The 25999-nt window shown below is 39.0% G+C and overlaps 1 protein-coding gene across 9 annotated transcripts in view; it reads left to right on the forward strand.

Annotated features, from left to right (window-relative positions):
- GNG2 (G protein subunit gamma 2) overlaps window positions 1-25999 on the forward strand; it is a 155940-nt gene that overhangs the window by 31697 nt on the left and 98244 nt on the right. For 7 of the 9 annotated variants that reach the window (XR_008699220.1, XM_055537640.1, XM_055537645.1 and 4 more), the window contains exon 2: window positions 17312-17352. The exons of 1 other annotated variant lie outside the window; for it this stretch is intronic. Coding sequence is in view for 4 of the 8 variants with exons in the window: in XM_055537640.1 (XP_055393615.1) it covers window positions 17312-17352 (41 nt within the window). In the remaining 4 variants the exon portion in view is untranslated. Of the gene's footprint in view, window positions 1-16368; window positions 16486-17311; window positions 17353-25999 lie in introns of all 9 variants that reach the window. One more of the 9 variants, XM_055537644.1, reaches the window with a different exon arrangement.

Consider the following 25999-nt stretch of genomic DNA (forward strand, 5'->3'; position numbering starts at 1 on the left):
AAACCCCCTTCTCTCTTTTAAAAAGACGTTGAACAAGAGATGCCTATTTTTGCATAGCCCAAAACATTTCCTTAGTTGTTAGATTCCAGCTTGAAGCACAACATGAATGAGTAACAGCAGATCAGTAACTATGATGGTAGGAGGTTTAGGAAAAAGATGAAGCAACTCCTAGCCTGTAAAATGGGACTATTTCCACTACTTCTGGCCATACAGAATATAAAAAGACATACTGCTTTTGTTCAGAGTGTTTAGAGTCAGCCGACACTGAAATTTTAATTGTGTGTGTGGTTTTTTTCCCCTGCCATATGGCTAATGGCAGAGTGGAAACACGACTCCATTATTTCCTGGCCAGTCCTGGGCCTCATGGTGGGCTCCTAGTGAATGCATTTGGTTGACTGACTTTTTTAGCGTACTTCAGAAGGCAGGCTCAACTTTTAAGTATAAAAGCTCTATAGTCAAAGCACAAAGCCTCTTCAAAGACAACTGTGGGAGCAGAAAACAGCATGGTGGAGTGAAAAGAACACAGGCTTCGAGAGGCAGGCAAATCTGCCTTTGAATACTACCACTAGTTCTTGCTCCTTGACTTTGTACGTTAATTTATGAACCTTGTTTTCTTCACAGTAAAGAAGGGTTAATAATCAAGGTATTTTTTTCATCGTTGTTTGTCGTGTTATGGTTTTATTTGGTTTTTGCTTTTGTGTATGATTTGAGACTGCCTGTTAGGTACATAGTAGGTACTCAGGTCCGTTTTTCTCCTGCATCAGGAAAAGTTAGTCTATTTTTAATCTTTGCCACCATCTCAAAGATTCCAGGAGACATTTTTTTAATTGCAGTTAAATATATATAGAACATAAAGTTTCCCATTCTAACCATTTTTAAGTATGCCATTCTGTGGCATTAAGTATGTTGACATTGTTGTAACCATCACCACCATTCATCTCCAGAGCTTTTTCATCTTCTCAAACTGAAAATCTGTTGCATTAAATAGTAATTTCCCATTCCCTCCTCGCCCTAGCAACCACTATTCTACCTTCTATTCATGAATCTGACTACTCTAGGTACCTCATATAAGTGGAACCGTATGGTATTTGTCCTTTTGTGATGGCTTAATTCATTTACCACAACGTCTTAAAGGTTCATCCATGTTGTGACCTATGTTGTAATTTTTTGCCTTGTTTAGGCTGAATAATATTCCATTTTATGTATATATTATATTTTCTAATCCATTAATCTGCTGATGGACATTGTGGTTACTTCCTTGTTTTTGCTTTTGTGACTAATCCTGCTATGATCACGGGTGTACAAACATCTGTGTGAGTCCTTGCTTTCACTTCTTTCTGGGTTAACCCAGAAGGGTTAAATGCTGTATTATATGGTAACTGTGTTTAATTTTTGAAGAATGACTATACCGTTTTCCATAGCAACGATGGTGACACCAGTGGTAAAGAAATCGCCTGCCGACGCAGGAGACACAGGAGAGGAGGGTTCAATTCCTGGGTCAGGAAGATCCCCTGCAGGAGGAAATTGCAACTCACTCTGATATTCTTGCCTGGAGAATTCCATGGACAGAGGAGCCTGGCATGGCGTCGCAAAGAGACGGACATGACTAAGCAGGCACCACAATGTAACAGATACAACATATTTCCATTGCAGTACATCAGGGTCCCGATTTGCATTTCCCTGAGGATTAGTGATGTTGAATGTCTTTTCATGTGTATATTGGCGATTTGTTGTCTTCTTTAGAGAAATGTCTGTTCAAGTCCTTTACCCAGTTTTTTTTAATTGGGTTGTTTTCAAGGAGTTGTATTTAAATGGTGGCATCTCTTAACATGGTGTGTTAGAAAGATAATGACTTTAATATTTTATGTTTAATCTCTTGCATGCACCAATATTACCCCTGCCCAAGTGAAATACTTCTCTCAAAAGTGACTTTTAAACTGGAAGGGAGAAAGAAGATCTGCATAGATCCTGATAATTGGTAACATCAAGAACCGGATAGTGAAATTCAAACCCTTATTGTAGACCAGTGATCCTGCTGGCCAGGCTGCCACAAAGGAGGCAGGAGGGACCTGTCACTTCAGTGTCCTTCTAGTCTCTACACATTAGCTTCAGGAGAAAAAAATGCCCAACAGGTAGCAAGTTCAACTACAGTACTAAATTTTTCTCGAACTTTTTCTAATAGGGTTAATCTTGGAAAGAGGCTATCGTAGTTAAACAACAACAGATTCTGAGAGAAGTTTCTACTAACAAAATGTGATTCTAATCCAAATTTCACATCTTAAAATAAAGAACCCTGTGTTTCATTCTCCACCACAGATTTCACTCTCTATTCCAAAACCAGAGAGGCAGGGTATGGATGGGGCTGAGGACATTTGAGCGGAATGATTAGGGAGGACTCTGGTGAACAGCAATGATACCTGACATGGTGTGGTTGAAGATGTTGACCTTGAATGGTTTGAAGAACTCCTGAAAGATTGTATGTTAATGTGTATGTTAATTTTTTGTAATACACTCTGTGTGTGTTCTAAGAGGTTGGCTAATGGCCCCCAACTTTTTAAAATTTGCAAATCTGTTGATTCTACAGTTACTGGAAAGACCTATGACTGGCTTTACTAGACCCAGATAGGAGAGAGGAATTACAGCGCTGGGTTAAGTGTTTGTCCCAGTCTAGGCTAGGACGTCATGGAATGAATGGTAGAGCTAAAAACTACCTGGGAACAAACCTATCCTGTATCACCCCCTCAATGATGGATTATAAAATAGACCCAGAATTTACCTTTCTGGAACTGCACAGTTGATTAATACCTCATTTCTCAATTCAGTTTCCATTTTACTTTCCTCCATAGTAGAGAAAAGATTTAGAGGAAGTCATTCTCCTTTGTCACTTTAAAAATTGTTTGGAAGACCATATTATTTTGTTTAAAAAGAAGAAGGTAATGTTTACATTTTATATACTATGTTTCTCTGTTTAAATTTGTTCACATATAAAGATGTCACTGTGGAACTGGGATTCAGATTTTCAAGTAAGAGCATTAGAAATATATGTGGTTCCCTAAAACTCTTATGTTAAAGAAAACGAGATATGTTTAATGGGAGTTGATGTTCATACAGTGTTCAGAATCTCCAGAGGACTTGATTAAACTTTAAAAAAGAGAGAGCTCAGTTCTCAAACTCTAGTGGCAACGTGTTTCTTAGAAGTGAAGATACAAAACAAAATCAGCCCTTTTATCTCTTGGCAAATATGTTTAAACGGTCAGCTCTTAATGTTTGAAAGATTTAGAAACACTGGGTAGTTGACCCTTCCTCCCCATTTCTTTGGCCTTCCATTTATCCCCTTGTCAGCCTGGTTGTCAGGGTCATACTTTCCCATGATCCTCTGCCCCAGTCACCCGGCAATAGAACTGAAGGAGAGGGTTTGGAAACCGAGGTGATGGCTTCACTTCAGAGTCCTTGCAACACCAGCAAGGACTTTGCTGTTTTTGGGAAATCCTTTTCTTTTTTATTTCACTTTTTACTCCACTCTGCATTTTCAATGAAAACAATGAAATCCAACCCCCCATTTCCCCTTTTCATTGCAGGTCACTTTTTGTTTTTCACAGAATGTATGTATTACGGAGAAGGCAATGGCACCCCACTCCAGTACTCTTGCCTGGAAAATCCCATGGACAGAGGAGCCATGGATGGGGTCACTGAGGGTCAGACACGACTGAGCGACTTTGCTTTCACTTGTCACTTTCATGCATTGGAGAAGGAAATGGCAACCCACTCCAGTGTTCTTCCTGGAGAATCCCAGGGATGGCGGAGCCTGGTGGGCTGCTGTCTATGGGGTCGCACAGAGTTGGACACTACTGAAGCGACTTAGCAGCAGCCGCAGCATGTATTATGGAATTCTTCAACCTCATTCTTTACCACCTCAAAATGTCTCATGTCTCCCTTCATTTTCTTCTCCTCCCTTCCTAGGTTGTATTAGCACAGGCTTTCTTTCAATCCCAAAGTCAACTCTTTACTTGGAACGTGTCAGTTCATTTCTTTTTACTTTCTAGGGGGCTATATTCTGATGATAATTCTATCTCCTTCCTACATATTTGGTTTCTTCCTTTTATTGACCCTTTCCTCAGCCTGCAAACTTGTTTCAGTTCAGTTCAGTCGCTCAGTAATGTCCGACTGTTTGCGACCCCATGGACTCAGCACACCAGGCTTCCCTGTCCATCACCGACTCTCAGAGTTTACCCAAACCCATGTCCATTGAGTCAGTGATGCCATCCAACCATCTCATCCTCTGTCATTCCCTTCTCCTCCTGCCTTCAATCTTTCCCAGCATCAGGGTCTTTTCTAGTGAGTCAGTGCTTAGCTTCAGGTGGCCAAAGTATTGGAGTTTCAGCTTCAATATCAGTCTTTCCAGTGTATACTCAGGATTGATCTCCTTTAAGATGGACTGGTTGGGTTTCCTTGCAGTCCAAGGGACTCTTAAGAATCTTCTCCAACACCACAGTTTAAAAGCATCAATTCTTTGGTGCTAAGCTTTCTTTATAGTCCAACTCTCACATCCACACATGACTACTGAAAAAAAACATAGCCTTGACTAGATGGACCTTTGTTGGCAAAGTAATGTCTCTGCTTTTAATATGCTGTCTAGGTTGGTCATAACTTTTCTTCCAAGGAGCAAGCGTCTTTTAATTCAAGACTGCAGTCACCATCTGCAGTGATTTTGGAACCCCCCAAAATAAAGTCTGACACTGTTTCCACTGTTTCCCCATCTATTTCCCATGAAGTGATGGGACCGGATGCCATGATCTTAATTTTCTGAATGTTGAGTTTTAAGCCAACTTTTTCACTCTCCTCTTTCACCTTCATCAAGAGGTTCTTTAGTTCTTCTTCACTTTCTGCCATAAGGGTGGTATCATCTGCATATCTGAGGTTATTGATATTTCTCCCAGCAATTTTGATTCCAGCTTGTGCTTCATCCAGCCCAGCGTTTCTCATGATGTACTCTGCATATAAGTTAAATAAGCAGGGTGACAATATACAGCCTTGATATATATATATACTCCTTTTCCTATTTGGAACCAGTCTGTTGTTCCATGTCCAGTGCTAACTGTTGCTTCCTGACCTGCATATAGGTTTATCAAGAGGCAGGTCAGGTTGTCTGGTATTCCCATCTCTTTCAGAACTTTCCACAGTTTATTGTGATCCACACAGTCAAAGGCTTTTGCATAGTCAATAAAGCAGAAGTAGATGTTTTTCTGGAACTCTCTTGCTTTTTTGATGATCCAGCGAATTTTGGCAATTTGATCTCTGGTTCCTCTGCCTTTTGTAAATCCAGCTTGAACATCTGAAAGTTCACGGTTGAAGCCTGGCTTGGAGAATTTTGAGCGTTACTTTGCTAGTGTGTGAAGTGAGTGCAATTGTGTGGTGAAGGTGAAAGTGAAGTCGCTCAGTCGTGTCCGACTCTTTGCGACTCCATGGACTGTAGCCTATCAGGCTCCTCTGTCCATGGGATTTTCCAGGCAAGAATACTGGAGTGGGTTGCTATTTCTTTCTCCAGGAGATCTTCCCCACCCAGGGATCGAACCCGGGTCTCCCTCATTGTAGACAGACACTTTACGGTTTGAGCCAACAGCGTGTGAAGTGAGTGCAATTGTGCGGTAGTTTGAGCATTCTTTGGCATTGCCTTTCTTTGGGATTGGAATGGAAACTGACCTTTTCCAGTCCTGTGGCCACTGCTGAGTTTTCCAGACTTGCTAGCATATTGAGTGCAGCACTTTCACAGCATCGTCTTTCAGGATTTGAAATAACTCAACTGGAATTCTATCACGTCCCCTAGCTTTGTTTGTAGTGATGCTTCCTAAGGCCCACTTGACTTCATATTTCAGGGTGTCTGGCTCTAGGTGAGCGATCACACCATTGTGATTATCTGGGTCATGAAGATCTTTTTTGTATAGTTCTTCTGTATATTCTTGCCACCTCTGCTTAATATCTTCTGCTTCTGTTATGTCCATACCATTTCTGTCCTTTATTGAGCCCATATTTGCAGGAAATATTCCCTTGGTAATTTTCTTGATGAGATAGTCTTTCTCATTCTATTGTTTTCCTCTATTTCTTTGCATTGATCATTGAAACTTGCTTAGTTTACACTATAAAGTGAAAGTGAAGTCGCTTAGTCATGTCCGACTCTTTGCAACCCCATGAACTGTAGGGGGGTCCCCAGGCTCCTCCATGGAAGTGAAGTCGCTTAATTGTGTCCGACTCTTTGCAACCCCATGAACTGTAGGGGGGTCCCCAGGCTCCTCCGTCCATGGGATTTCCCAGGCAAGAATACTGGAGTGGGTTGCTATTTCCTACTCCAGGAGATCTTCCCCACCCAGGGATTGAATCTGGGTCTCCCTCATTGTAGACAGACGCTTTACTGTCTGAGCCACCAGGGAAGTCAGTTTACACTATAAAATTTAAATAAACCTGTTGCCAACAAAGCTTCCCTTTGACTTTGGTAACCTTTGCTAACTTTGTTTTCTTCCTACCTGTAGGGGAAGAAAAATAGTTTTCCCTTGGCCCTTCTCAGTTCTAGGAAACCTGTAACCAAAGGTTGATAAGGAAAAGAAACAGACGTTTATTAACTTGAATACCTCATCTATACCTGGGAGGTACTAAGGAAGAATGAGTAGCTCTCAGAAGCGATTTAGAACTCAGGCCTGAATACCACCTTGAGCTAAAGACAAAATTGAGAGGGAGAGTGGAGGAGGTCAGTTGTGGGGAGGTGGCCAGGAAAATTGAGGTAAATAAGAGTTAAAAGTTGATACGCATATTTAAGTTGGTGCTGGTCCTTTGACTAGAGTCTCTATCAAGTTAATTATCTTTCTTTCCTAGGACCAGAGAGGGAGGCAGTCTTAGAAATGAAGATTTCCTTTATAAATGTAAATTTCCCTTACAAAAATGTAACTTCTAGTCTGTTTTCATAATTTCTCCTATTTCCCAAAATAATCTGCTCAAAATAATTCTTATGCCAAAGAGATGTATTTTGGGGTGGTATATTCTACCACCCTTCATGCCTATCTGAAGGTTCCCAACTTTGCCATTAACTCCAAGTTCTGCACCTCAAATATGAGTGTTCTCAAGATTTGATTCTTCTGCCACTTAATTTCTCCCTCTTCCTTTATCAAATCCTTTTCTAAGATCTCTGTCACTGTCACAGGGGTGGAGAGCACTTCCAAATCTAATTCTGCATCCTGATCTCTAACTTACTGTAAATTTGCACATCAAGCACTTCATGAGCTTGCCAGAACACGCAACCCACTGAAACTGAGACCAGAATTTGTGTTTGCCATTGCCTTTCCCCACTCAGAACCAGTTCTTCACCTGATTCCATGACTATTAATGACACCCCATTCTCTTAGTCCCTCAATTAGGAAAACTCAATTCCATTATTTTCCTCGCCAATCAAGTTGGAGTCAGTCGCTCAGACCTTTGCATTGTCATTGGAAACATATCTTGATACTATTTGCTCTTTCTCATGTTGACAGTTGGTGTCTTAGTTCTGGTTCTCCTGACCTCCAGATGGGCTGGTTGGTTGTTTTCTTGCCTCTCCCTAGAAGAACTTTCCTGTTTCTCCTTCTACACTTCACCTCTATAGTTTTGCTTCTCTGCCTCACCAAATTCCTTTCATCCTGTAAGACTCATTTCAAATGCTACTTCTTCCATGAAGTTTCCTTGGTTTCTTCCTTCCCCAATAAAAAGCAGCCTTTACTTCCCCTGAAGTCTTTTGTTCTTTTCTCTCAGCAGTTAGTGCATTCTAGTGTATATAATGGCAATGGCAGTCTATTTTTCTTTTTTCTTTAGCAAGCTCTTTGAGGATAGCAGCCACACCCAGTTTCATCTTTGTCTTCCTTACAGCACATGAATACAGCTTGGGTTTTTGTTTGGTTTTAATTTCAGTTTTAATGAAGTGTAATTGTCAAAGAAAATTATAAGATATTTAAAGTGTTCATCATGGTGATTGGATATACATATATACTGTAAGAGTATTCCTCCCAGTTAATTAACACATTCATCAGCTCATATGTATTTGTGGGTTTGGTGAGGTTTTTGCCTCTTTTTTTAGTGAAAGCCTTTGGGTTCACAAATACAGTTTATCATTTGTTTAAAGAACTTTCATGGGTCACTTACTTTTTGATGCAGAGTGGGCTAGATATTCTAGGAGCTCATAAACTACTGGGGAAACAGACAAATACTGATGAAATTACAATATAGTTAGTCAGTCTGTCCACAAGTCTTAACTGAATGTTTGCAGTGTGTCCTTTGAGGGCCAAGGATACTTGGATGAACAAAACAAGCCAGTTCTTTGTTTTGTTGGAATTTACACTGTAGTGTCGGAAGAAACCCAGGAAACATGCAAATCAGCGATTTTCAGATCTGGCTGCACATTAGAAATCATTGAGAGGTACTTTGAAAAAAATACCTGTGGCCCAACCTCAACCCAGACTAATTAAATCAGAATCAGCCAGGATTGGACTCCACTGACAAAAACAAATTACAATACAAGAAAATACCAGGCAGTGATAAGTGCTGAGGTGGATTAAAATAGAAATAGACTAAATGATAGAGATTGTGCGTATGATGGTGTAGTCATGGCGATTTTACTTTTGTTGGGTAATCCCTGAAGGCCTCTCTGAGATGACATTTGAATGAGACCTGTATTATGGTGAAGAGTAAGCCACGTAAGCAGCTTTGGGGAGAGAGTTCCCAAGCAGAAAGTACAGGTATCTTTCTGAAATAAGGGTGAGGTGGACTTCCAGCTGAAGTGTGGCCCTTTTCACACACACCTGTGCAAGAATCTATAGAATGTCTTTCCTCTGCTGAAAGCAGCTTTCCAGTTGAACTAGGTGGACTACAAATGCAGAACATTTGGCTTCTCTGTTGAGCATATGTGGGTGAGATTGTATTTAGACCAAAGTGATTTAGTAGTCAGAGTAGTCAGGAAGACTACTACTCATGTCCGGATGAGTGAAGATCAGTGTGTTTCAAGAATCAAGTCGAGAACTAGCATTTGTTGAGCATTCTGTTTGAGCTTCTGTGTGCTGGAGACTTTATATATGTTACTGTTTTCCATTAGCTTTTTCTTTAAGTTGAAGTATAGTTGATTTACAGTATTGTGTTAGTTTCTGGTGTACAGCAAAGTGATTGAGATATACATATATATATTTCATATTCTTTTTCATTATGGTTTATTATAGTTCCCTGTGCTATACAGTAGGACCTTGTTTATTTTTATACAGTAGCATAGACCTGTTCATCCCAAACTCCTAATTTATCCCTCCCCCGCCTCCTTTCCCCTTTGGTAACCTTAAATTTGTTTTCTATGTCTCCATTAGCTTTTAAAGTAATCCTATGAGATGAGAACAATATTTTTCAATCAGGATACTTTTGGATGCTGGTGAAAGAATATCCTACCAAAACGCTGTGAACAATAGGACATTTATTGAGGACCTCCTGAAAGGAGGGTGACTCCAGTGTTAATTCTAGCTGGACAGTGTTCCTAGCAACCTTAAATCTTTCTCTCCTCGTATTCTGACATCCTGAGCAGGTTGGTTTGTCTTCTGAGGCCAGCTCTCTTCACTGTGCTGAGATGGCTCTCACTACAATCTCAGAGTTATAGGCTGATTTCAATTTCACTAGAGGCACAGTGAAGTCCCCATATACCTCTTCTTAATGTTACAGAAAAGCTGCCCACAGCAGAATTCACCTTCACAACTCACTGTGCCTTCCCTATTAGTAGCAAGGCCAACAGAACTGCTGAAATTGGCTCATTTGTTTTCTTGTGAGGCCATGGCACAGCCCTGCCTTTCTGAAGAGCATGGTCTCCAGACCCCAGACAAAAGATCTGACTCAGTTAACAAGGATGAAGGGTGAATGATTATCGAGTGGGCAGTCAACAGAGTCTGCCGCTATATTAATTCCATCCTGTACATGAAGATATCAAGGCTCAAAAAGGTCAAAATTATCAAGATCACACAACTTTGAGTTGAACTGTGTTTCCATGCATCCTCTTTTCAGAAAAACAAACACATACACACGTATACACAAATGAAAAGCTGATTTTTGTTGATAGTGATGATCTAGGTAGATTAGAGAAAGAGTCCTGAAAGAAAATACAAAATGGCTGCTGTGAGACTAAGCAAAAAATCACCTTTGAAACAAATGATTCCAGAAGAAATTACAACAGGTCCTGGTAAGCATTAAGAATGGCATTTAGTTTAGACAACCAGTCCTGCATTTCTGCATTGTAATTTTATATATATATATATATATATATATATAATTAAATTGAGTGCTGCTGACTGGTCATTATAATGAATTTGATCTAAAGAAAATCCACCCTGGACCAAGAAATGACCAAAAGAGGCCAAGGGTTCTGTGTATGTTGTCTTTCAGACTTAAATGAAAACCGTGTTTTCTCTAGAGAGCCATGCATTTTGTTGATGATGGCGTGTGTAAGGGGAGAAAGAATAATCTCTGACATTTCTAATTATGAGTTATTTTGAAAGTGGGTTTTCACTTTCCAACTCCAGAGTCAACATGCAGTTCGATTATTACTGCGTTTTCTTCATGGTTTCTTCACTTCCCACATGAGATTTCATTTCAGAGGCAGGGTTTGAAGGACGACAACAGTGAAAAGAGAAATTGCAGTGGAGTTGCTACCACAGTGTTTTGACGGCTTGCCCCTAGGTGTTTTTCTGTGCGTTATCATTGTAACAGGTCAGTGTCCATGGTGGGAATATCTTCTCTGTAATAAATGATTGAATGCTTCCTGCTCTTCTATTTGCATTTTTAAACAGGAAAGTAAATGTTAATTTCTAGGCTTTGCCAACAGAGCTGTGTTTAAGAAGGGTATTTATCTGATCTGTCCAGAGCCATATGAGAAAAATTGTGAAAAAATTTAAACACGAAAAATAAATTAACTGTCATTTTAGAGTCTTTGATGGAGAATTGAACTGATCCTTTGAGATTTTTTAAACTTCATGAATTGTGGTTGTGTTTAGAGACCATTACTGTATATAAGCATTAATTTCACTAATAGTTTTATTATGATATTTTCCTTTGGGGGCAGAAACTTGATTATCGAGCAGCCCCAAGATTTTCTTTTAATTAAGCTAACAAAAATTTGAAATATTGTGTAAAAAATTTGAGTAAAAAAAAAAAAGTGAAAATTTCTAAGCAAAAAAAAAAAAGAAAAAAGATTTTTTATTATGTTTTAAAATAATCCCAAAATACTATAGTGTAGAAAATAATATTCTAAGGCTTAATTCACAGGAGATCATAATAGTTAAAGAATATTGGTTTGGAATCAGAATATCTTGGACAAGTTCCTTATACTATTTGTGCCTCTGTTTCATTATCTATAAACTGGGATATAATGACAATACCTACTTTACAAAATTGTCAGGAGAAGATTATATAGTGTGTAAAACATTTATTTAACATAGTGCCTGACAAACAGTAATTAACTATTCAGAACTGTAGCTATTATTATTGTTATTTTTATTACTGTTACCACAGTAATAAAACTATTATTTTATTATTATTGTTACCACAAAGATGGAGGCGAGTATCTTTTATTCTAGCTTTGGGGTTCTTGGCAGGTTTTAGCAGAAACAATTATGATCCAGTAAGAGCCACAGGTGCTCAGAACTTAGAGTAAAGAATCACCCAAGGAAGCCTTCTTCCCTGGCATAGTCAGATGTTAGTGTTTTGACTCTAAGTGATGGTCTCAAGCTTGCGTTATTTGTTCACCAATGCATGTGCTTACTCATAAATATTTCCAGTTTTCCTTCCCAACTTACAATAGACACACATCTCTGTCTACGTTAGTTCAATGTAGCCATGTGTCTTGCACTGGCCAGTGACACGTGAGCAGAAGTGATGTTTGTCACCTCTAGGAAAAAGCTTAGAAGAACCAGGATGTGAGTACATTCCTTGGCAATTGACAGTGGTAGAAGCACAAAAACAGTGGCTGAGCCCTTCAGCCTGGTTTTTAGAATAAAGACAACAGAAATGGTCTCTCCACTGACCTACCATGGACGTGTAGAGAGAGGAGAAATGAGTTTTTCTTTCTTAAAGGATTTGGGGGTTGTTAGTTATGACAGTATAACCTAACCTATCCTAACCAGTACAGTCGGGTTATCCCTTCAAACTCTAGAGAAAAAAATATTATTGGTAACAGTACATAAAATATGTAGCACTTTGGAGAAATTAATTTTTAATGACTATGGTGTGTGTGTGTGGTAAATTATACCATAAGTAAGCCTTAGGATACTTCACATTTTAATTTAAATAGATATATATATATAATTTATTTAAATCTCTCTTAAAATAGGGTTTATTTCCATTTCAAACAGAGGAAAATCAGTATACCAACATCTTACCAACATCTGTTTTTCTTTGAAGAGAGTCACCTGTGATGCCCAAGTCAGGACTGTGAATTCTAGATCCAATGTGATCACTGGGTCATGGTTCCTCTGACTTAAAGTTCATCCAGAATGGTGCTTTGTGACACAGAGGATCTTCTGAGAGAAGATAAGGGACTAAACCATGCCTGTGGCCTTTGTCTCCAGTAGGAAAATAGTCTTCCCTAAGCTCTATTGCAATGTTCAGTTATAAACAATGGTGCTGAGTACATAGAGGGTCTTAAATAACATGTATTGATAAATGGAAGTAGTCTACAGTTCTTCCAAATGTTGGACTCTCTCATATTCGCTTTTTAAAAATGAACCTTTATTTTAGACCTTGGTTTAAAAACGTCTCAGTACTAAGACTTACATTTACCCTAGAATCAAGTTACATTGTTATGATTAGACAGTGTTAAGGAAAAGAAAATTCATTTTAATAAAAAAAGACATTTATTCTTTTAAAGCATTTTACATGTACACACAGATGTAACCTATTTTATTTGATATTTTTACTACTGATTTTTTCATCTGATTATTACATTTGGATCTCTAAAACTGCATTATGAAATATCTTAATTATTTAAATTAGGAACAAATTCATTATCTCCAGTGTACAAACTCAAATTAATTTCATTATTAACCCGAATTTTAAATTGATTAATCTTGGAGTGTTTAAGGAACCAAGAGGGATTTCTTTTCATCCTTAAAGAAAAGGACATATTGATTTGATGACTCTCTCTCCATCACACCAGGTGTGCTACAAAGAGCAAGAAATTTGTAAGAAACTTTGGATAGATTTTATAAACCAGCCAGAAACCTGCTTGTCTGGGGCTTCTAGAGGAACAATCTGTGAGTCATTTTAAAAAACAAACACACTCATAATCACAGCGCATGTTGTTACCATGGTTATCAGGCCTGTGGAGTTGGGTTGCTTATGTTCCTGTAAAGGGAAGAGGGGGAGAGAAACTGAGAATTCAGAGCTTTGACTATCAGCTTCAATTTGACTATTGCAAGAGAGAGTTTAAGGGTTTCTTGAGAACATGCTGGCTCAGTCATCCTGAGAGGGAAGTGAAGAAACTCTGGAATCCTCCCTTTGTTATTGAATATAAGTTAATCATACTAGTGTTAGGTGTTATGATTCACAAGGGAGAAAAGGACCATTTGGCATACTCTTGGGAAGATGGGGGAAATAGGTCCCTTATCTGCTATAGAATTACATGTAAGTCTCTAAGGTCTACCAGGGAAGTGTCTGGTGTGCAGATGTACAGGGCTTTAATGAGCCTCTGAAAGGTGCCAAATGCCACTGGCATAATATTATTACAGATTTAAAGGATCCTTAGTGCATTATTCTGATACAGTTAGAGATGGGTTTTAGTGAGGCCATTGTTTCAGATCCAGTCCCCAAGTAGACCAGGTCTCTTTTCTCTATTTTATGGAGGGAATAATACTCCTTTGTCTTGTACAGTCATCTTATAATACAGGCCTCTGGGTCACAAAGGTGACCAAGGAGGTTGTGTGAACTCTGCTAAAACTTTTACTCCTCCAGGGGAAAGTAAAATTAGCATGCATGGTTTTTTTGTTTTTTTGATGGACAGTCAACAAAGTGGGATTACTGAGGAATGATTCATTATGATTCTATATGGAGAACAAACAACACTGTAAATTAAGGGTATAAGTTGGTACACATACAATACTGGTTTTCAAGAATATTTTAAAATTTAAGAAGCTTCAGCATCCTTTTAAATGGAAAAGTATAATACATTGATCTAGAGATTTGGTTTTTTTTAACTTGGGTTCGATCCCTGGGTTGGGAAGATCCCCTGGAGGAGGGGCATGGAACCCCACTCCAGTATTCTTGCCTGGAGAATCCCCTTGGACAGAGGAGCCTGGCGGGCTACAGTCCAGGGGGTCTCAAAGAGTCGGACACGACTGAGTGACTAAGCACAGCACAGAGGTTTTTTAGAGTATTCCTTATGCAGACTTTATTTCTAGAACTTTTCTTTATTAAAACTATTTTTTAAAAAGCTTGAAATGAAGTGCCATGGGGTGTGATTGAAGGGTGACACAGAGGCAGGGAGTTTGTGTATTTTTTTCCCTGGCATATGGTGTAATAACTATTCCTCAAAACTGTAGATTTCATTTCTCTTTTCATATATAGGAAGAAGGCACGTGTTATCCAAACTTCATTCTAGGCTGTCTTAATTTTTTTTAAGATTAGTAAACAATGCTTAAACTTTTTTTCGGATGATGAATGGAATTCACTGAAAATTCCGAAAATACTTAAAGTGTAAAAAATAACCTAAGACTGACCCTTTCCATTAATCAAGTTGTTGGTTGAACTACATGTGACAGAGACCTGATTTCACAGTGACTGACAAAAGTTAGAAGTTATTTGTCTTTCACATAACAGTCCAGAAGTGTGTGGTCCAGGGCTGGTAAGGTAACTCTCCTTGACAAGATCTCCCAGGGACCCAGGCTCCTTCTGTCATACTGTTACATCATTCCTACCATGTTTTCCTTGCTTTGTGGTCTAACGTGGCTTCTTGCCATAAAAACCTCACTGTAACCAGTAGGAAGGAAGGAAGTTGGAAAGGGGAGGGCATGACCCAGAAGTTGCATGGATCACTTTTGCAGCCTTCCCCTTGAACTTTGTCACATGACCACATACCTAGCCACAAGAGAAGATGGGAAAAGCACTTACTGTTGTCTTAAATGTGTCTAGCTTAGAATGGAGGAAAGCAGATATTGAATCATATCTAGCAATTTCTAGTACTTACATTTTCTGGGCATAAAGGAGGACAATACACTGTTAACATTTTGATGTGATCCTTCCAATCTTTTTCTAGAAAAATATGTATCAGAAAGATGTTATGTATAATATTTACTAGGAAATATTATATATGTTATACTAGGAGACTTATATATGAAAAATATTAAAGAAAATATTAGAAAATGTATATATAATATATTAGAAAATTAACTGAGTTCATACTATATATATAATTTTGTATTCTTTTCACATAAGTTTATTTCGTGTGTATTTTCCTCAGCATTTAAATCTTTTGTATTTATCCTTTCCAAGTTCCATTGTGTGTAGTTTTTTTGTTTTACTTAATAGCTTGTATTATTAATATTTAGGCTATTTCTAACACCTTGGTAATAATTGTGTATATTTAGCATTTGGGGGATCACATTAAGGAGTGACCTCATTAAGACAATGGCTGAGAACATATTTGAGATCTTAATATTGTGCCCAACTACTTTCCAGAGAGATTGTGCCAGTTTATGCTCCCCCAGTAGCGTATAGGCTTGCCTTGTGGCTCAGCTGGTAAAGAATCTGCCTGCAATCCGGGAAGATCCCCTGGAGGGGGAAAGGCTACCCACGCCAGTATTCTGGCCTAGAGAATTCCATGGACTGTATAATCCATGGGGTCACAAAGAGTCGGACTCGACTGAGTGACTTTCACTTCACAATAGCTTATGAGAGTGCTACACGAAGAGCTCCCTTCAAGGCTAATTTTGCAAGTCCCACTAATCATTGTTGTCCCTAGGGTTTATTCTCTGGAAATAGGTTGTTTTTTGCCCTTGGCTTGTTTTTGTTTCCTTTGGTGTCATTAATCATGAAATAATAGTTTTCTAAATAACGTTGGCTCATTTAAAAACATATGGTCCCTTATAGTCATCTGGGAATATGAGCACTTGAGCTGAGATTTTAGCACACATGTCAGTCTCAAACAGTGGGCAATCTCTAGAGACACTGATGTTCATTTGGTCTTAGGACCCAATGTGAAAGTGATTTCCACCCTCAGTCATAATACTCTAGATGCCAAATACGTCTTAATTCTGAGACATAACAAAATAGGAATGATAGAGCATTCCTTAAGGCTTAGGTAGTTCCCTTTGAGCTGACTGCTCGATATCTTTTCAGAAGTAAAGAAGCTCCTCTACATGGGATCTTTCTCTGATATGAACCACACTCGGACTCGGCAAAATTAGGCCAACTCTGCTGAACATCTTCAAAGGTCATTAGTGGCTAGGAGTATAGGTACTTCTACCTCTTTATTTATTATTATTTTGGCTGTGCTTTGTCTTCATTGTTGTGCATGGGCTTTCTCTAGTTGCCCTGAGTGGGCTTCTCACCACGGTGGCTTCTCTTGTTGCGGAGCACAGGCTCTAGGTGTGCGGGCTCAGTAGTGTGGTTCCGGGTCTCCAGAGCACAGGCTCAATAGTTGTGGCTCACAGGCTTAATTGCTATGCAGCATGTGGGATCTTCCTGGACCAGGGATCATACTGGCGTTCCCTGTGTTAGAAGGCAGATTCTTAATCACTGGACCACTAGGGAAGTCCGTGTTTCTACTTCCAAATAGCCTTTTGCTTTGGATGCTAAAGATGTTTTTTAACCATAAACTTATTCAGTCTACTCTCTTAAAGGGCTAGATGCACACAAATGGAGCCCCACCTCTGTCCCTAATACCTGACGAAAGAGCATATCTGCACTTTGGTCCTGCTGGGAGCTAATTGAGTTAGGTCAGGAGGAAAGTTTGTTTCATCTCACCTGTACACAGCCTCTCACCAAGAACTCTGCTTTCCCTAGGTTCTCCAGGCTGACTTTCGTGTTTTCTTGTAGGCTGGGGATGTTCACAAAGAAAGGGACTCATATTTTCACAAATCTGTTTCTTCAAAGAAAATGAGTTAACAAAATGTTTCTTGGCTCAGAAATGTAAACCTTTGAACCCCCCTGCCCTTCAAAACTATTTAGCCATCACCACCAAACCCTATTTACAGAAACATTTATTTGCTTGTTCAACTTTATGTATCATGTTGTCTCTCCTTTTTTTAATAAAACACTTTCCTCTCTGTTTTCTCAACAGCCAGATCTGCCAGTGAGCCTCAGGCTTTGGGAATTGAAGAGGTAAGAATTCTGAAATATTTTCTTCTAGGATCTTAAATCTAACAAGAACTTTAAAAGGAAAAAAACATCTTAAGTAAGCCTATAGGTGAAAGCATTTAACATGAAATGTTGATCAAGAAGAAACATTTATAGTCTTTAGCAATGTTGATTGCTGAAGGGGATTTAAAAGGGAAAGAAAAGACTCTCCTTAATGATTATTGAAGATCAGATTTCTCACTAGAACTCCCCCTGCCCTTCTCCCACCTTTGCCCAAACCTGAATTTGGAGACACTTTGAGATGACTGCCTTAACAAAATGTATCCCTATGGCACCAAACATTAACTGGTGTCACCCATTGAGGATAATGAAAGACAGATGTCAGAGTAAATTAGACTGGAGAAGGGTAGGGAAAACCCTGTTCTTAACTGGTTTTGATGTTATAAGGGCTTTTCCAGCAGCAACAACAATAACAATAAAAGATCTGTTTAATACTGGTAGGGTTTCTTCTTGAAGAAACTGACTTGGCTTTTGAAACTGACGAAAGTCATGTGAATCTAGCTATAGACTTGAAAAGAGTGAAAGTTACTCGGTTGTGTCGGTCTCTTTGCAACACCATGGATACATCCATGGAATTCTCGAGGCCAGAGCACTGGAGTGGGTAGCCTTTCCTTTCTCCAGGGGATTTTCCCAACCCAGGGATTGAACCCAAGTCTCCCACTTTGCAGGCAGATTATTTACCAGCTGAGCCACAAGGGAAGCCCTAAGGTCACCATATTGCTGAGGCAGGTGATAATGTATTTGCCCTCTCCAACCAAGACATAGTTCCACCTTTTGTCCTGATGTGGACTTTCCCCCCTATTTTAAAATTTAACTTCCTTATGATAAATTTCAAGCATATACCCAAATAGAGAGGATAGCATAATGAACCTCCATATCCCTGTCATTCAGTTTTCATAGTTAGTGACTCATGACCAGTATTGTTTCTTTGTATCCCTACCTACTTCTCTTCTTTCCCCATTGGATCATATGGCAATGGCTTAAATATGGCTATTGGATTTTTGATTGTTTATTTACATAACTATTACTGGCTACAGCAAAATGCAAATAAAAAATAAAACCTACTTTTAACCTTAGTTTAGTGAAGGTAGCCATTCATCCATTTACTCATTCAGCCAATATTTAGTATTTACTAGTGTCAGAACCTTCTTAGGAGAAGAAGTAGAGAGAAGCCTCATGCAAGGGAGACCAGTATATATCTTGGGTTGTGAATGATGGGCTGGATATGTAAGAATTGCTGAATAGAGATGAAGGAATGGAGGACATCTAGAAAAACTGCCAAGTTTCTCTTTTGGGAGATTCAGTGGTGGTGATAACTGGGCTACAGATACAGGAAGAGAGGAACAGATTCAAATCTGTGGAGGGGCCACATCCAGATGGGTGTGTCCAGTGGACTGCTCGTGGATGGTACAGGACAGTGGTTCTCAGTCCTGGGTGCACATCGGAATCTTCAGGGATGTGTTTGAAAGTACTGACCAGTTGAATCAGAATCCCTCGGGGTAGGGGTCTGAATATCTGCAGTTTTTAAGAGCTCCCGGGTGATTATAATGTATAGTCAGGATTGAGAATTTCTGGTCTAGAGATTATTAGAAGGAAGCTCTACATGTGTTTTGTGCTTTTAAGACCATGCATAGCTTTTGCTACCCCATAATGCGATTTTGTTCGAAGTATTTAATGTCTTTCAGGTGAGGGCTGAGCCATCCCTACTTTCTACCAAATACTATTAATAATGAAGACTTTTAAAACAAGCACTTCACATTCTCTTATCTGATTTGCTGTTGATTTCTTTCATACTAATGAATGTACTTAAATGTTTCAAAATAATTCAAGCAGATTTCTCAATGGGAGTTGCTGTGTGTTGAATGGGGCAATTCTTCATTGTATTCCTTGGTATCCTGCCCTTGGCTCACAAAAGGCCAGTGGCACCTTCCAGCAGTCTGGTATCCAGAGTGCCCTAAGGATACATTGAGGACTGCTGTGTCTTTACACACCTTTAAAGAAGTTATTTGTCATTTTCACTCTTCTGTACAAGCACTTTTGCTTCATACATAATTACAGTTATGCAAAGAAACCCCTTATATAAGTGATCTCTGCTAACAAACTAAAGAAAGAAACTAAACAGACATTTTAAAAAAATATTGTTTTGCACTGTTGGAGGGATTTTGAGCATATTTGTTCTAGTACCAAATCTAATTTTTATGTCTGTATAGAGATGCAAATTAAGCAGTAGGTAAGAAATGGTCAAATATTGAGATTTAAAACAAAATACTGCTAAAGTGTTATGCAAATTGAACAGCAGTGATGAAGATGTATTCATTTCTTGTTTGCTGCTATAACAAGTTATCACAAACTTTGTGGATTAAAATAGTACAAGTATATTATTTTATAGTTCTGCAGGCTAGGTTCTATAGAGATCTCACTGGTCTAAAGAACTGTGTTCCTTTCTCGCGGAAAGGAGAGAAAGAATCCTGGAGAGAATTCTAGAGTCCCCTTCCTCCATTTTCAAAGCCAACAGCCTTGCATCTCCATGTGTCTTTCACCCAAATTCCTTCCTCTAAACTGAGCCAGGAAGTGTTCTTTGACTTTAAGGACCCATGTAATAAGATTTGGCATATCTAGGTAATTCAAGATACTCTCCCCATCCCATGGTCCTTAATTTAATCGTATCTTCAAAGTCCCTCTGTCCATGTAAGGTTGTATATTCACAGGTTCCAGGAATTAGGGCATGGACCTATTTGAGGGCTATTATTCTGCCTGCATGCATGCTCAGTTGTGTCTGACTCTTTGTTAGTCCATGTGTAGCCCACCGGGCTCCTCTGTTCATGGGATTCTCCAGGCAAGAATACTGGAATAGGTTGCCATGGTTTCCTCCAGGGAATCTTCCCAATCCAGGGATCGAACCCGCATCTCCTGTGTCTCCTGCATTGCAGGCAGATTTTTTACTGCTGAGCCACTGGGGGAAGCCCATTATTCTGCCTACTACAGAGTAATAAGGATGAACTGTTCAGAAAGGTAGAAATGCTTCGGGTAACAGAGATCGAATTATCTTACATTTCATTGTATAGGGTTGAGAAGGTTTAGGGTTCCCGAGTTGATTAAGTGAGTTCTTGTCTTGACTTTGCAAATCCTGTTTTGTGGATACGGGCACTAAAGGCTTTTAGTTTTCTTGGAGTATTTGCGGTTGGATCAAGTGGACAGGTTGAAATCCAGTGGCTCCTCCCTTGGCCAGACTTTCTGGTGTTGTGGGTGTGGCCTCTGAGGACTGTGCTGCTTTTGGCTTTTCTCCAGCTCTGGAAAGTTTGCCTGAAGTGTGCAAGTTCCAAGGTCTTTGAATAGCACCAAAGAAACGTGAGATTTTTATTTTATGCTGTTATGTCTGCCTGTCACATTATGCTATATTTATTAGGCTCTAACCTGTGGAAATTGGAAGAAAAATAACAATATTCTAGAATTTTCAGTTCAGTTCAGTCACTTAGTCATGTCCGACTCTTTGCGACCCCATGAATTGCAGCATGCCAGGCCTCCCTGTCCATCACCAACTCCCGGAGTTCACTCAAACTCACGTCCATCGAGTCGGTGATGCCATCCAGCCATCTCATCCTCTGTCATCCCCTTCTCCTCCTGCCCCCAATCCTTCCCAGCATCAGAGTCTTTTCCAATGAGTCAACTCTTCGCATGAGGTGGCCAAAGTACTGGAGTTTCAGCTTTAGCATCAGTCCTTCCAAAGAACACCCAGGACTGATCTCCTTTAGGATGGACTGGTTGGACCTCCTTGCAGCCCAAGGGACTCTCAGGAGTCTTCTCCAACACCACAGTTCAAAAGCATCAATTCTTCGGCGCTCAGCTTTCTTCACAGTCCAACTCTCACATCCATACATGACCACAAGACAAACCATAGCCTTGATTAGACGGACCTTTGTTGGCAAAGTAATATCTCTGCTTTTTAATATGCTATCTAGGTTGGTCATAACCTTCCTTCCAAGGAGTAGGCGTCCTTTAATTTCATGGCTGCAATCACCATCTGCAGTGATTTTGGAGCCCCCAAAAATAAAGTCTGACATTGTTTCCACTGTTTCCCCATTTATTTCCCATGAAGTGATGGGACCAGATGCCATGATCTTAGTTTTCTGAATGTTGAGCTTTAAGCCAACTCTTTCACTCTCCTCTAGAAATTTACTGTAGTGGTATTTATTCTAGCTAATTTCTAAGTGTGGTTTAATTTCCATACATTAGGTAGGTCATCCCCACAAAGCATAAAACCATTGCTTGCCTAGTGAATGAAATGGATCATTGGGTTATTTTTTAAAACCATCTCTGCAGTAGGATATAGCCAGAAATTTTTGATGGAGATTTTAAATGTTGTAGCTAATTTTGTAATGAGTCCCCTCTCTATCCACTTCTAGACAGGTCAGCAATACAAATCTGAAAGTCAAACATAGGGCTAGCTGTAGAATAACAAACCATCCTGATTTTGTCCAAGACTGAGGGGTTACTGGGGAGTTGGGATCTTTAGTGCTAAAACTACTAGAGTTCTGGGCAATTTGGGACAGTTGAGCCCAAAGATGTTTAAAAACAGCTCTGGTAGAAAGTGATTGTCATGCTGATGAATTGTGGAAGTAGAAATTTTGATTGAACAAAATAATGACAGTAACCTCCAGGGTTTGTGTTGAGCATAAGGATGAAACCTAACTCTTGAAAAATCTGTATCCACATACATATGTTTGTCCCAAGCCATCTTAGAAGAACCAAAATTTATGAAGTGTTAGATTTCATAGCCCGCTCTTTCATTTTTCCAGTGTTACCTGTGTACCCCTGCATGTCTATGATGTAAGTAAGTGGGTGCCTCTTATTGAAGACTCTTATTCAGCCTTTCCTCCCTTCTCTATAATGCCCTGCTCTGTTCTCAGCCACAGCAAAGTCAGACTGAGAAATCCGGAATACTAAAGACCCTAAAGCCTCATTGATTATATTTCTCTGACATTTATTTGGAGATTTTTATTCTCTAAGCCACTGGTTCAAAGAGGTTGTAAGTGTACTTAAAAGAGCAATTCATTACCTTCCCCAGAATAGAATTTGACTTTCAGGAGCTGGTAATCTTTTTTTTTTTTTTTAATGTGTTTGTTTCCTATCTTCTAAATGTTTCTAGCTGGTAGGTACAAGGAATTCTTTCTTTATTTTTCTTTTTCTTCCAAAAAAAAAAAAAAATGATTGAGCACTGTCTGTTTTAGAAGTAAGATCTGGGTTTCTGATGAGAATAGGTCTTGAATAGATTGTGAGCTAACTCTGATATTCTTATCAATCCCTTTTTAGGGTTCCTTCCTTCTAGGACTCTCAATCCTGGTTTCATTTTGTTAAGACTAACCTCTTTTCAGTTTTGAATCTCAGCTGGGTTGTTTCATGAATCAAACAAACTCTAGAAGAAACGAAAGGAGATGAAATCCTTATGCTGTTTGTTAAACTCAGCTTCTTTTATTCCTTTCCAAAGAGAAATTACAGAGTCAATGTAAATAGGAGATCCAAATGACCCAAACTACTCTGCATGCAGGGTTTCTTTGGGGGTAATAGGAATGTTTTGGAACTAAATAGAAATGATGGATATGCAACATCTTAAATGTACTAAATGCCATTGAATTGTACACTTTAAAGTGGTCCATGATTAATTTCATGTTTTGTGAATTTTTACCTCAAAATAAAAATGTTGAACTTCAAGAGGAAGGAAAAAAAAAGACTGTTTCTCCTTATTCAAATTCTGGAGGAAATCTCATCCATTTTAATATACCCATGTTTTTAGATTTATAAACCAAAATTGTTGTCCTGTCCTGTGCCATTACTAGGAGAAGATATTTGGACTTAAAAGTGCCTGCCAGCAGAGCCAGTCAGGAAATTCAGAGTTAAGACACTAGTTGTTTATTATTAAGATACATATTTTTGTTGCTTAATTATAAACAGCCTATAATTTACAAAGCTGATTGCAATAAAAATTTTTTTTGAAGTTTAACAATTTAAAACACTGGACTTTTTCCACTTCTCATGGGATAGAAGTTATATCAACTAAGTTGGAAAGTTTTTTGATACCCTGTAGTAGCGGTCTGCAATTGGGTATGACAAAACAGAAAGAGTCCAGATGTTGCAGCTTTAATGAAATATGAGCATGGTAACAAATTTTATATATAGAAATGTCTTTTATTAAAACATCTCCTTAGATATTCCCAAGTGCTGCCAGCTGATCAAAGTGAAACAGGCATTTATTTTAAGGGATTTCTACATAGGGGTAAAATGGTAAAACTTTAAGGTTTTTAATTCCTTCTAGATTTAGAGACAACTTTTTTGACCTTTTGCAGAGATGTAACTAGGCAACCAGTATAGCACTTAGCTGGTGCACAGCATCCAAGCTTTGTAGCTGTTGCATCATTTTTTAAAAATGCTATTTAAATCTGTCTTTTAGTTTTGGCATATGCTGCCATGTAACCTTTAATTCCTTAGAAATATCATACAAACCCTCCGCTATAAGATAGAATGGTTCCTAGAAGCCTAGCATCCTCTGATGTTAATAAACAGCAGTAACAGAGTACAGAGGTAGCTGAATGTACTGTTTTATAATTGGATATTAAGAAGGTAGCTTTTAGTTTTGGTGTGTAAAGGTGTAAGAATTTAAACCCATATCCTAAGCAGGTGGTTATGAGCATTCCTCACAATATGATGAATGGAAAATGTACTTTCATAGAAATTAGAGCTGGCTTTTAGTCTAGTGAAGTGGACTTGACTTTGCTGGATAGGTGGTAACCAGAAATACTTAGTTTGATCTGCTGCTGCTGCTGCTAAGTCGCTTCAGTCGTGTCCGACTCTGTGCGACCCCAGAGATGGCAGCCCACCAGGCTCCCCCGTCCCTGGGGTTCTCCAGGCAAGAACACTGGAGTGGGTTGCCATTTCCTTATCCATTAGTTTGATCAATAAGCAGGAAATATTGAAAGCTTCTTAACAGATTCTATATTAGAATCTGTTCTAATTGAACTATGTTCAATTTCTGTAGTAACCTTGTAATTTTTCAATGTTTTTTTTATTATGAAAGGAATATGTGTGTAAGATTTTTAAAAATTTTAGTAGTAAACACAGGAATAAGTAAAAAAGAGAAGTTCTTTCCAAACACCAACTTATACCCCACTCCTTGGAGATAACCACTCTTAATAGTGGTCTTGTGTGTCTTCCAAAAATTTTCCATCTCTTGGTTAATCTGTACTGAGAAGGTACGATGAGTGCCATTAAACCATCTGTTTGTAAACTTTTCTTTGGGACTAAATCTTTTCAAGACACCATTTGATGATTCTTAAAGAGTGAAAATGTCAGAACCAAACGTGATGCTAACAGAGGGCTGGTGGTAGGGAGAATGATGACTGAAAACTGTTACTGTGTAATTTTAGCTTCTGTAAGATTTACATACTGAATGCAAGTAATAAGCCTTAAGGTAGTTCCTTATCATTTTCAAAGTCATCTGGAGTATGTTGTCACCCTTTATCCTTTGGATGACCCCGTGATGCAGAAATTGTTTACTTTGCTTTACAAAGAAGGAAGCTGTGGTTCCCAGAGGTTAGGTAACTTGCCCATGAACACAGATGACAAGTGACAGGAACAGGACGTGAATCTGAGATCTTTTCCAAGTCTTGAAGCAGACTGCACTGCAACTGTGAGGAAGAAAGGAACTCGGTAGGGTCCCCGTAGTGAGAGGCCAGAAGTGAAGGCGGGCGGTGTTAGGCTTACAGTCTGAAGATCCAGTTGTGAAGTCGTTCTGATTCTGCTCCTTGGGCAAGATGCAGTCCATATGCCCTGCTCACAGTTCCCTAACTGGCTGTGTCTATTCCTGTTTTGTACTGGTCAGAGGAGTTGGTTCAAAGGGTGGGCATGCAACCCAGCAAGGGTCAGTAGAGTCTTTCTCTGAAATTTTTCAACTCCGGTTGAGAGAGGAGAGGTCCCATCCTTTCCTGCCTCAAGGTAGTAAGAATCACTAAGGCCATGTTTCAGTCTCCTGAGAGAGTAAAGTCTGATGCACAGAGGGGAGGCAAAAGAGAGAAAGACAGAGAGATAAAGGGAAAGAAAGAGAGCCCAGTGAGAATTGGAGTCCATCCATCCAGTTGAAGTGAGCCAATATAGTCCCATTTTTTTATTTAACCTAATTCAAGTTGCTACTGAAAGAATCCTATTATTTTGGGGCCTTAGTTTCCTCTTCTGCAAAATGGGGGTTTTAATATTTTCTGTGAAATACTGTAAAGGTGAATTGAGATAATGAATAGGAAAGTTCTTTGTAAATTTTAAAATTCTGTACAAATGCAAGATAGTATTATTCATTGATATGTTGTATTAAGCTAGGGAAAAGCTGAAAGAATGAAGCTACCACTCATTTAAAAAATAAGAGTTGAGAGCTTTGTAAGAACCATCTGGTGTTATGTAGAAGTAAATGAAAGCTGCCAGAATTCCCAGATTTTCTTTTGGTATCCCTTTTCAAATACTCTTTAAGTTCTAATAAATACCCATCATAAATACAGGGGTAGGTCTTTCCTCACTGGCTCAGGTTAATCCAGTGAGTTCCTCTTTTCTATCTCCTGTCCTAATCTATGGT

This window comes from Bubalus kerabau, chromosome 10 (genome assembly GCF_029407905.1).
Source record: "Bubalus kerabau isolate K-KA32 ecotype Philippines breed swamp buffalo chromosome 10, PCC_UOA_SB_1v2, whole genome shotgun sequence".
NCBI classification, from domain to species: Eukaryota; Metazoa; Chordata; class Mammalia; order Artiodactyla; family Bovidae; genus Bubalus; species Bubalus kerabau.